The sequence below is a fragment of the Sciurus carolinensis genome, chromosome 5 (assembly GCF_902686445.1).
Source record: "Sciurus carolinensis chromosome 5, mSciCar1.2, whole genome shotgun sequence".
In the NCBI taxonomy this organism is placed as follows: Eukaryota; Metazoa; Chordata; class Mammalia; order Rodentia; family Sciuridae; genus Sciurus; species Sciurus carolinensis.
In genome coordinates, this window is record NC_062217.1 from 122,037,531 (window position 1) to 122,049,817 (window position 12,287).

The window sequence follows — 12,287 nt, forward strand, 5'->3', positions numbered from 1 at the left end:
AGCCTGGAAGAGGGCTTTGCAAAATGAAAACCTACAAAGCCCCAGAACTCTCCTGGTCGAGGGTAGACACCGGTCACCAGGATGTCCTCACTGAATTACTGTCCCCTGCTGGTGGCAGGACCTCCGGCAAAGGTCCCAGTGCCTGATGGTGCCAAGTCCTGTGAGGAGCAAGGAGAGGGAGACAGGATGCCTTCCCCGGGGCTGACCTCGGTCCATGACTGTAGAGTCTCACAAGTAGGTTGGGTTTCCCAGGGCAAAATTCAGTGTCCTGCCAGCGAGCTGACGTCACTGTCCTTTTGAGAACCAGCTGCTGTGGGATTAACTATGAGTCCAGATGTGCTGTTGAGGTCAGTAAACAAGAAGTTCTGATTCTAGCTTGCACAACCACGGTGGTGGTTCTGGTCCTGGCTGGCTGGGGTCAAGTGTATGACCTTTGGGAAGAGAAAGGCCAAAGGACCAGGGTCTTCCCAGCCAGGAATGGCAGGATGGTGCGGCGCCCACCGTGCCAGCGTGGAGATGCTGCACATGGCGTCACTGGCCCTGCTCCCGGGTGTCGGGATGCGACAGCCTGTAGAACGGGGCCGAGGCCCTCCCGGCTGGAAAGCCACATGGAAATCATCGCTCCAACCCCCTCAGTTTAGAGCTGGGGCCCTGGGGTCTGGGGGAGCAGCTTTGCATGGTTGCCAGGTGTTCAGAGTTGCCGGAGGTCAGGAGTCAGAACCGGACCAAAGTCAGAGTCCACATGATCGGTCTCTGTGGCTGGATCAGGGGTGAAGTGCTGTCGGGGTCTTTTCATTTGTAATCCGAGTTGGATGTCAGTCTTGGCTACTCTCCAGCACTTTCTAGGACTGAAGCTTATCTTTCTGTGCAGCTAACCCTAACCCTAACCAGCCATTAGAATCCTGCCTGTGACCTTGGTCTCAACAGCACCAGACCCCCATCTCTTTTTTTTTTTTTAATTTATTTTTATTGGAAACAAATGGGATACATGTTGTTTCTGTTTGTACATGGAGTAACAGCATACCATTTGCATAATCATACATTTACTTAGAGTAATGATGTTTGATTCATTCCGTTATTTTTTCCTTCCCCCCCCACCCCTCCCACCTCTCTTTTCACTCTATACAGTCCCTCCTTCCTCCATTCTTAACCCCCTCTCACCCCCCATTAGGTGTCATCATGTTTATCAGTGAGATCATTTGTCTTTTGGATTTTTGAGATTGGCTTATCTCACTTAACATGATATTCTCCAATTTCATCCATTTGCCTGCAAATGACATAATTTTATTATTCTTTATAGCTGAGTAATATTCCTTTGTATATATATATATACCACAGTTTCTTTATCCATTCATGAATTGAAGGGCATCTAGGTTGGTTCCATAATCTGGCTATGGTGAATTGAGCAGCTATGAACATTGATGTGGCTGTATCTCTGTAGTATGCTGATTTTAAGTCCTTTGGGTATAGGCTGAGGAGTAGGATAGCTGGGTCAAATGGTAGGTCCATTCCAAGTTTTCTAAGGAATCTCCACACTGCTTTCCAGAGTGGCTGCACTAATTTGCAGTCCCACCAGCAATGTATGAGTGCACCTTTTTCCCCACATCCTCTCCAACACCTATTGTTGCTTGTGTTCTTGATAATCGCCATTCTAATTGGGGTGAGATGGAATCTTAGTGTAGTTTTGATTTGCATTTCTCTTATTACTAAAGATGGTGAACATTTTTTCATGTATCTGTTGATTGCTTGTAGATCTTCTGTGAAGCGTCTGTTCATATCCTTAGCCCATTTGTTGATTGGGTTATTTGTATTCTTGGTGTAGAGTTTTTTGAGTTCTTTATATATTCTGGAAATTAGTGCTCTATCTGAAGTATGAGTGGCAAAGATTTTCTCCCACTCTGTAGGCTCTCTCTTCGCATTGCTGATAGTTTCCTTTTCTGAGAGAAAGCTTTTTAGTTTGAATCTATCCCAGTTATTGATTCTTGCTTTTATTTCTTGTGCCATGGGAGTCCTGTTAAGGAAGTCTGATCCTAAGCCAACAAGGTGAAGATTTGGACCTACTTTTTCTTCTATGAGATGCAGGGTCTCTCAGACCCCATCTCTCATTGCCTACAGGGCTCAGTCTGCCCCTGACCCAAGGAGTGCCATGGCCAGATGGGCCATGGCAGGACCTCATCAGGCAGAGCAGGAGAGAGGGAAGGAGCCCATTAGCTGGCCAGTAGTGGATCTTGCCCCTCTGGGGTCAGAACCTGCTAGGCCAGGTGGACATCAACTCTGTCCAGAGAAAGAGGCTGGATCTGACACCAGTCAGTGATAGATTCCATTGAGAAAAATTCAGGAGCCATAAAAGGAAGCCACCTACTTCCATGAGAAGTTCTCATTTCTACTGTGACAGGGAAGAGGGGTGGGCGGCCCCGCCAGCCATGTGGTGTGCCCCCCTCCTGGGACTCCACAGGAGGAAAGTGAACAGAGTCCACCTCATGGACCCAACTCTGCCTGGCGCTCCTTCTGCCCAGCCATGCTGGAGGCAGGTGCAGACAGAGAACCCGGGGCACACCCAGGGCTGGAGGTCATAAGGAGGCAGGTGTCTCGGGGTCAGAACCTTCCAAATGCAACCCTGCTCCTTTAGGAGGTAATGAGCTCTCTAGGAGCGTTCAAGCAGAGGCTGGAAGATTCCGTGGTGGGGTTCATCCACTCATTCACCCACTCATTCATTATCCATCCAGTAGTTTTCATTTGTCACACTTATGCCCATCGGTTGTGCTGGGCTAATTGATTCGACCACACAGAATGCAGAAATGGTGCTGTGAGGGAAATGCGGGGCTGAGGGGGCTGGGGGCTGGCAGTCAGGGAAGGCTTCCTGGAGGAGGGCACCATCGAAGCTGAAGCCTGAAGGCTGAGGAGGACTTAGGGTGGAGGAGGAAAGCTCTAGAAAGAGGAGGTGGCCTGTGTAAGGGGTCAGAGTGTGAAGGATGTGACCAATGGAGATCAGTGAGGCTGGGCTCAGCGAGGTGGGGGCCGAGTTGAGATCAGGGCCAGTGTGGAGCTTTTGGCTCACCTAACGGATTTTTCCCAAGAGTCACAAGGAACCAACCAAGGGTTTTAAGCAAGGCAATGACGGGGTCAGTGTGGGCCAGGCCCTGAGCCAGGAATTCCAGGGCAAGTGGTTTCTGCAGGAGGCCATTCCAGAAAATGCCAGTAGCGGAGTGGGGAAGTGGGACAGGGATGGGCATGTGGTCCAGCAAGTCACCAAGTGGGCAACTGGAGGGCGCTGGGAGCCAGGGGGTATCTGTCCTGGAGTTGGCTCCCGGATGGCGTAGGGAGCCGGTGTTGCTGTGCCAACTCTCATCAGTGGTCAGTTGACGGTCTGAGGGGCCGAATGGGGTAGGCATGCTATCCCAGAACGCGGAGCCTGGGCAGGTGGAACAGGCCCCACAGGGATCTCCAGGCAGCGATGGAATTGGAGTGGGCCCAAGGGGATGTGGGCAGGTGTGGGGCCTGTGTAGGGTGGAGGCAGCCAGGAGCCCTGAGATTCATGAGCAGGCTCCAGGCAGATGAGTCTGAGCAAGAGGTGTTGGTGACCCAGGTTGGAAAGGCCACGGTTAAGAGGACAGGGGACATATTAGGATGTAGAAGAGCTTGGTGACAGATGTGGGGGGATGAAGACCACTATAGACAGGGTTAGAGGAACAGGAAAGCAAGAGAAGCCCCCGCCTCTCAGAGCTGCCCGAGCCCCTCCCCTCCCCAGGTCCCCCCAACCCCAGACTGCTTGGGTCCACACACCAGCGGCACGGGCTCACTGTCCCGGCTTGTCAGCTGCCTGTCAGACACTGACATAGCTCTCAGAGGTCACGAAGGTGTGTGAGGGAGATGAAAGACCTGTGCAGCAACCATTTAAAAAAACAAATGCTGGGCTGTTGTCAACACCAGCCCCAAACCTAGACGTCCTTGGCCTGTGTGCGCATGCGCGTGTGAGAAGACCACCGTGACTCGTGTGCGCATGCGCGTGAGGCAAAAAAATGAAAGCAGCTCAGCCCGAGCTTCCTCCCAGGATATCACCCTGACTTCCGGTATCTTCCTGCAGGTCCTCATCCATTCCCCCTTTAGACATGAGGCTCAAGGGTACATGCCCTGCATGGTGTGCTGGTCACTGGGGGCCCAGTACCTGGCTCATAGGAGGCTCTTGGTGACCATCTGTTGAATGATGGGACCTGGCAATGGTGCCCTCCAGCTGTGCTCATGCCCTGGGGAGGGAGGGAAGGAAAGTGCTTGGGGACAGTTAAATGGTGGTTTGAGGACATGGTGGCAGGAGGACGGGTGGTGGTAAAGGGGATGGGGTGTGGAAGCAGCAGGGGATTTAGCTGCAGGCAATAGAAGTCAAGTTTAAATGCAGTAAGTAGAAAAATAATCAATCGGCAAGAATCTGACTGAGTACTCAGTCACCAGGATGCCCGCACTGCCTGAGCCTCCGGAACAGTGTCCCCAAACACTGCCTCAGGGCTGCTCTGGTGGGGACTCGACTGTGGAGCCCTGGGTGCCCCTCCTGGACGTTCTCACCAGCGGCCCTGTAGTCCCTGCCCTGGGACCCCCTCCATGCCAGGTGCAGCCCTGTCAGTCCACCTGCACAGCCTGCAGCAATATCATCTCAGCACGTCTCCCTGGACTTACCGAGGCCTCTTCCTGGGGGCTTTCTCTGGCTGCTGGACTCTGCCTGGACCGGGAGTTTGTGGAAATGAATGCCCACTTCCAGAATCCCTTCACCAATGACTGATGGGAAGTGGCGTGTCAATACCCCAGCTCCCCAACCCTCGTGGGACACTCAGAGGTGTGCCTTCTCCATCAGCCCCTGGAATCCCCCCGTGGGACCCGCTCCAGTTGCCCACCGTGCTGAATTCTGGGATACCGCACCTTAATTGGCCACCCTCCCTTCCCTGGCTCACTTCGCTCCACCCAGATTCCTTGTACTTGAACCTTGGTCTCGGCACCTCCTTCTGAGGACAGCCCACACCTGCAGCAGATGCCTCAGGCTGGTGGCCCAGCCCTGTGTCATTTCCCACTTGCCACGGAGCTTGGAGTGCAGGGAGGCCAGCGTTGGGCCTTCTCAGCTGCTGTGGAGGTGGGCTCTGCTTTCTACCAGGCCTCATAAGGTGGAGTGTCACTCCCTCCCGGGCCCCACGGCAGATTCCAGCTACAGTAATTTGCAGAGGGTTTGGTTTTAAAGATGGCGGGAGTGGGGGGCGGTGGGAGCAGAAGGGGTAAATGGTGCAGCCGCTCAGGATTTGCAGCAGCAGAGCCTCAGTCACCCCTAGTGTGGAAGGGTGAGCAGAGGGGAAGGTCCTGGAACCCGGAAAAAGACACAGTGGCCTCCCAGATGGTAGCAGGAGGCCCAAGGCTGCCAGCAGAGGACGCAGGGAAATAGAGACCCTAGTCTCTCCCCTCACCCGTCTCCTGCCCAAGGATGGAGCTCAGACAGGCCGGCCCCCTGGGTCACAGCAGGGTGGGGACCCGCATCCGAGTTCTCCTTGGCTTGTACCATGTTTTCCACGTAGGTTTATGTTCACAAAGTCAAGTTAACTGGAGGCGAACGGAAGGTTTCTGGGTTTTTAAAAAACCAGGGCCTCAGGTGGGACGAAGCAGCCCCACTCCTCGTGGGAGGGAGTTGGGGCCGAGGACTCCAGCATTTCCTTGGTTCTCCCCGGTCTCTGGTCTCTTTCGCTGACTGCCCTCCTTCCCCAGCCCTATGGTCCCTTTTGAAGCTGTGCTTGGAGTGAAGCTCCCGGGATTCAGACTCCTGGCTCTTTCTGTGACTAGCTTACGCTTTGACCACTGGTCAGTCCCTTCTTCCTTTGGGGCTGCGGTTTCCCTGCGTGAGACTGGAAGGGCTAGCCAGCTCACCTCTCGGGACCCCTTCCATGGCTCCTGCCCCCTGCAAAGCAGTCCTGAGAGGGGGTGAAAGGAAGACTGTCCCGTGGAGACGCGGAGACCCTGAGGCCCAGGGAGCAGGGGCTGGCTGAGCCGGCCCCACCCCATCTGTGGCTCTGCCCTCCCCAAGGGGTGGGGTCCACACCTCTGCTTCTTTCAGTCACAGCCTGAGTGACACAGCAAGGTCCCTCCTGTGCTCTTGTTTGTGTGTGTGGCTGTGAACTGTGAACGGAAACGTGTAAGAACAGTGGTTTCTACCAGGCTTCCAGGCCTTGCTCCTCCCTCCTGCCCCACCTGGGGATTTAGGCTCACTGCCTGGCTTCTGAGCCTATGGGTCCCCCACACACCTCTGCCGGGAATTTGTAGGGAGATTCAAATAGAGCGGGGAGCCATGGCAGCTCCTGAGCCCCTCTGACCCTATTTAGCCACATCCCACCACAGCTACAGAGCTGCCCTGAATCTTGTCCCCAACTTCATGTGCCTGTGTGCCGAGGCCTGTGTCCCGGGCACCTGAAACAAAGGCCACTTCATTTGAGACTTGGGTTGACTGTACATCAAGGCTGGGAAGCCCTCAGAGACCACCGTGTTGGAACTACTGCATTTCCCCCCTGAGTTGTGAAGTTTTCAGTCTGTGCAAATGGGCTCTGTTGGAAGCAGTTTTCCACACAGACGTCCCTGGCTCAGTGACAGCCTGCAGATATGGTCTCTTTGACTTGTACCATAGTTACCCACAGACATTTATTTTCACCAATTGCCACAGTTAGGAATCAAATTGGAGTTTATGGTTACTTTAAAAAATGAGAAGAACTGGAAGCTGTGGGCTCACACCTCTACCTGGGAAGGTTCGCTGGAGTGCGGCTGCAGCGCATCCTGCCCCCACCCCTGCCAATAAATAAGACACCCGCTCCCCAGTTCACCGCAGTCCTCGCCAGCCCCTATTGTCTTCCAGCTGGGAGCTGAATGTCCATGGCTATTTATCACCAAGTTTATGCTGCTTTTGCCCAAATCAGAGGGTTACAAGGAAAATATTTTAGGTCTCCACATTTCCAGCGAAAGCAGAAAAGCAGTGTACATTACCTGCCTGCCCGTTTTGTATGGGTTGCTGATGTAGATGTTTGTCTCCAGAGGTGGTTTGGTCCCCATTGTCTCTTCTGCCACAATACCACTGTCACAGCCACCATCATCTCATGTTTATTGGCCTCTATCAAGTTGTGTGTACAGTGAGATAGGTGTGACAGTCCTTTATTTGTCTTAGAGACAAAGCAAGGAGAACAAGAGCAAAGAGAGCAACTGGACAGAAGGCGGTAGATCCACTACAAAGATTTTTCCACACCAGAAAAGGCTGCAAGAAACCAGTGTGGTGGTGCATGCTTGTAACCCCAGTGACTTGGGAGGCTGAGGCAGGAGGGTCACTGGTTTGAGACCGGCCTCGACAACCTAGCAAGACCCTGAGCAAGTTTACAGACCCCATCTCAAAAGAAAAAAGGACTGGGGATGCAGCTCAGGGGTAAAGCACCCCTGAGTTCAATCGCCGGTACCAAAAAATAAAAAAAGAATTGGCTGCAAGGGGGTCTCGAAAGAGGGGCTCTAAGCAGCCTGGCGGGACAGTCTCCTGGCCTCCTGCCCGGGCCCTGGCTGGAGCTGTCGTCTGTGCGGCAGTGACTGCCAGGCTTGGGATGATGGGGGGCTGCGGCAGTTAGGACAGGGCCTCAGGGTTGACCTGAAAACTCAGCCACCTCAGTGATGGAGCCTGAACCTCAGTTTCCCACCAGTCTAAGGGGGACAGGGGGCTGGGCCCCACTCCCACGGTGGGAACGCCTTCCGTCCAAGCCTCCCGGTCTCCAAGCTCACTGTTCTCACCACACGGCCCCGCTGCGGTTCCCTGGCGGCTCCCCCAAAAGCCCCTGAGGGGCATAATCCAGGCAGGTTCCCCCCGCCAGGTGGGGCAAGCACCTGGCCTTGTAGAGGAATTGCAGGTGACCGTGGTTCATGTGGCATTTCTCCTCATGGGAGCCAGACTTCGGAGACACGTCACAAGAGCCCAGGAGGTCGTCATCCCAGCCGTTGTCTGCATCCCAAACCTGCACCCTCAGGGGGCCCCCCGTGGGCAGAAGCACATCCCCGAAGTCCAGCCGAGTCATCCACCTGGGGTGGTTACTGTTCCACACGGTGCCGGTCCTCAGCTCCTGGCCACCAAAGAAGACCTTCACATAGGCATCCGTGGCACTTATCCAGTCTCCCCACAGATCCCACGCTTGGATGATGGTCACCTCCAGCCGGGCCAGGCCCCTCTGGCGTGGACAGCAGTCCTGGTTGGTGACTGCCGAGCCGTGGCACACGCACTGGCACGGGTCATGGGGGCTTTTCTGCTGCCCAGCCGGACATGGTCGGCTGCAGTCCCTCCAGCGTGCCCTGCCCATCAGGTACCTGCTCACGGCCTGCCTCAGCGCCTCCCGCCGAGGGTCCTGGCTCTCCACCAGGAAGTGCAGGGGCTCCAGGCTGTAGTCCACCAGGCCGGGGCTGTTGGGCAGCGAAGCCACCCAGGCCGAGTACTGCTCGGGCCCAGCCTGGTTCCCGAACAGCAGGTCACGCACCGAGGTGTGGCGGCCGCCCACCACCTCGGAGTGGCGCTCACGGTAGGCCTGGTGGAAGGAGGTGACCATCTTGTGCTGCTGCTTCTTGTCCTCGCAGGCCTTGAGTTTGGATGAGGAGTCAGCATGGCCGCCGATGCTCACCTGGGCCTCCACAGCCAGGCAGTCCCCCACCTCGTCGGCCGTGAGCCCGTCCAGGGCCAGCTCACAGGTGCGCAGGGCCGTGAGGGCTGAGACGCGGCCACCCAGCTCCACAGCCCGGATGAAGTGGGTGCCATAGTTGGAGATGAACCTGAGGAACTCCGGCTCGGTGGAGGTGTTGAGGTTGGGGGGCAGGCTCCCAAGGGCCCGCTTGAAATCGGGGTGCAGCGGGGGGTTGTGCACCACGTGGAAACTGTGAAGAGAGGGAGACATCAGGTGAGCCCCGCCAGGGTCCTGCTTTCCCCACTCGGCCACTCCTCCAGGGTTGCCCAAGTTCACGCGCGAGTGGGCACCACCAGGACTTGAACCCAGTGCACTTGGCTCCACCGCCACAGCTCTATGATGCTGGGCTGTCCGCAGAGCCTGGGCCATGGCTCCCCGTGATGCGTGACTTGACACGGCTCTCTCCTCTTACAACGAAGCATTTCATTTTCTGGTTATGAAAGCAGGGTTACCACACAGGGGGTATCCATCTAGCTCTGGAACCTTCCCTCATCTCTTCCTCCGGATCAGGCTCATGCGCCTGGGCTCCCAATGGCTCTGGCCACTCTGGCAGGAGGTGCCCTGCTTCACTGTGGAGGACACATGGCTTCCCAACCTGGGAAATCAGGGCAGTGACTTGGGTCGGCCATTGAGTCCCAGGCTCCCTGCTCCTGGGGGCTGGAGTATTGATGGGTGTTGCTTAGCAGGGTCGCCCTGACGCCAAGGCAGGCATGAATATTGGTTAAGTGGATGAATGAGACCCAGAGAGGAGAAGTGAGATGCTCAAGATCACACAGCAATGAGAAAGAAAGACCTAGCCAGTTCACCTGTCTCTGTCCTACCCAGGTAGGACCCATGGGAGGCTGGAGGTCTCAGGAAAGAGGAGGGTGGGCTCTCACCCCGCCTCCCTGGTGCCATGTTGGGGCTCTCAGGCACCGTCTTGCTCACTTCCCTCTGCCTGGGCTCTCACTGGGCCCTCCTAGATTTGGGCCCTCCTGGATGGGAAGAGGCCAGGGGCTGTCACCTGAAGTCTGAGAACCAGGACTCTGGTGGAAGCAGCCCCCAAGTCCCCACCCTATGATTCCAGAGCTCCTAGACGACTCAGAGTCTTCCACTCCTCTTCCACGTCACCTCCACCGTCCCCGCCTCACCTGTACAGGCGACACTCCACGGTGTCCATGCTGAAGCTGTACTGGTCCTGGTGGGTCTTTTGGGCTGCGAAGTCTGCTGCCTTGGAGTGTGAGCCGGCCACGGACACGTGCACGTTGCTGCCGGGCTTGGGAGTCACGTCCAGCCCCACCTGCCAGTCATTGCTGATGCTGGCGGCTGCCTTCCGGGCCACCTCCTCAGTGGAGCTGATTTTGGCCCTGGCTACATGGCGCCTGCAGCCGGAGCCCTGCCCACGCCAGTGGGTGAGCGCCAGGGGCAGGCGCTGCAGGGCACCCTTCTGCAGGGCGTTTTTACAGAGGGTGCAGGTGCCATCGGGCCGCAGGAACCTGTGCGTGTCCACCGGGAAGGAGCCGGAGCGGCGGAGGCTGGTCACGTCCACACCTTCCCCAGCCAGCCATGCGCCGGGCACGAAATCCTGGCTTTGCTTGCATTCTGATGGCGCAGCTGTGTAGCAGGGGGCGGGGGCCGGTCGGGGCAGCAACAGGAAGAGGATGCCTTGGAGGAGCAGCCGGGCGCCCATGGAGCCGCGGACACAGGCAGCGCTGGGGCTCTGGACACTGGGCAGAGGAAGGGAGGGCGCTGAGTTCTCTGGAACTATTGGAAGGGCAGGGACTGGAATTCTCTTAAATGCCTGAATGCCGGAGCTGCGTCCAGTCTGCAGCTCGGTGAGGATAGGCCCAGGAGAGGGCGTCTGCCCGGTCCTGCTTCCAGCCGGAGCCCCTCGCTGGGATTTTACTAAGGCCTCCCTAATGGGAATCTGGATTGATGGCTTTGTCCCCAGAACACAACTGCTGCTGGTGAGGTCGGGGCTCTGGTCTCAGAAGAGGGAACGGGAGCTGAGGACCTGCCCCGTCTGGACTCCGGAGAAGATTCATTCTGGGCTCCGGAAGGGCCGGCCCTTTCCCCACCTGGTTCTTATTCTGTGCCTGTCTCCAGCTCTCATCCCTGTCTCTCCCACCAAGCCCTCAACAGACTGGGAAAGAACTGAGGTCTCGCGCTGCCCTCGCTGTGCCCATCTTCCCGTGGGGCCTCCCTCCGAGCCTCCTTAGAGAGGCGTGATGTGCCATGCCGTAGAGGGGTAGACATGCCCAGGAATGGTTTCTGGAATGAATGGAAGCTGCCGAGTGCCCACGGCCTTGGCTCTGGTGTGGGAGGGTCTTTAGGTCTGCTGTTCACACCCCTCCTGGTGCTCGGTGTCTCCCTGCTGGCATTCCCTACCAAGCTCCTGGACTTCTGGGAGCAACAGGAACCTACCTGTGGTCTACATTGGCTAGAAGTTTCTCCCTCGTTCTGAAGTGGTGTGGGGCCTGCCTATGATCTGGAATCTCTCTCTTTTTTTTTTTTTGGTACCAGGGATTGAACCCAGGGGTGCTTAACCACTGAGCTACATTCCCAGCCCGTATTTATATTTTATTTAGAGACAGGGTCTCGCTGAGTTGTTCAGGGCCTTGATAAGTTGCGGAGGCTGGCTTTGAACTCACGCTCCTCCTGCCTTAGCCTCCCGAGCTGCTGGGATTACAAGCGGGCGCCACCATGCCAGTCTGAAATCTCCTCTCTGTCCCCATGCAAACTGAGCTCCTTAGAGGCCTTTCCTCTCCGGCCTGCAGGGACAGCAGGTTCTGAGAACAGGGGTCGTGGAGAACAGGAATGTCCCTTGCCTAGAACCTTCCATGCCCAACCCAAAGGATGACTTGAAGGTGGAATTCCAGGCCCCATGCAGGACTCAGAGGGTGGAGCGGGGCAGGGGAACCTTCCCAAGGCCCTCCGGTCACCCCCCTCAGGAGGCCAGCAGGGTCCCGTCATAACCTTAACGGGGAAACTCGGGCTCTGCCCTGACACTCGTCCTATTGTCCAGTTTTTTCAGAGGCTTTAGTTGTCCGTGCTGGGGGACTTTGGAGGCTGCGTGCACTACTTCATATTGTGGAAACTGAGGCCAGAGTGGGCCCAAGGATGCCAGGGGAGGCAGCGAGGGGAGGCCCAGAGCCCTGATCTCACTGGTGGGGGCACTTCCTGCTCCATCAACTCTTCCCTGGCAGGCAGCCCACTCCCTCCCGCCCAGGGTCCCGGCCCCCTTCCCGCCTCCGCCCTACCTGGAGTCCTGCAAGGAGCCACTGCACGACCACCTTGCTCCCCGCTGGAGGCTCCTGAAATAGTGGCGTCAGCCCCCAGGCAGGCCTACCCCAGCCACGTCACGTCACTCAGCTTCCTGTCCCACCTCCAAACTGTGACCACAGGTCCCCCAGCACCCACCCTGTCATCACCTCTTCATCCGGCCCTGCCGACAGCCCGCAGGAAGCAAGCTGGGAGGCCAGGGGCGCATCTGCCACAGGACACTGGTGCCTCAGTGACCTCATCGAAAAGTGGGGACAGTCAACGTAGACCCCAGAGTGTTTGTGAGGAAGGGGCGAGTCAGTCCACATA

The 12,287-nt window shown here is 56.8% G+C and overlaps 1 protein-coding gene across 1 annotated transcript; it reads right to left on the reverse strand.

Moving 5' to 3' along the window:
• Nucleotides 1-7,148: 7,148 nt before the first annotated feature.
• Prf1 (perforin 1) lies at nt 7,149-12,080 on the reverse strand. The gene is made up of 3 exons (XM_047553239.1): nt 11,957-12,080; nt 9,848-10,423; nt 7,149-8,907 (listed from the first exon to the last, which is right to left on the reverse strand). The coding sequence occupies exons 2-3, from the start codon at nt 10,384-10,386 to the stop codon at nt 7,779-7,781; spliced, it is 1,668 nt and encodes a 555-aa protein (XP_047409195.1). The 5' UTR covers nt 10,387-10,423; nt 11,957-12,080; the 3' UTR covers nt 7,149-7,778.
• Nucleotides 12,081-12,287: the final 207 nt, after the last annotated feature.

Excerpts from the sequence above, each read along its gene's own strand:
- Prf1 (XM_047553239.1), bottom strand. The coding sequence starts at position 10,386 with ATGGGCGCCCGGCTGCTCCTCCAAGGCATCCTCTTCCTGTTGCTGCCC. Across the intron at positions 8,908-9,847 it reads GTGGAGTGTCGCCTGTACAG|TTTCCACGTGGTGCACAACC; the intron begins GTGAGGCGGGGA and ends CTCTCTTCACAG.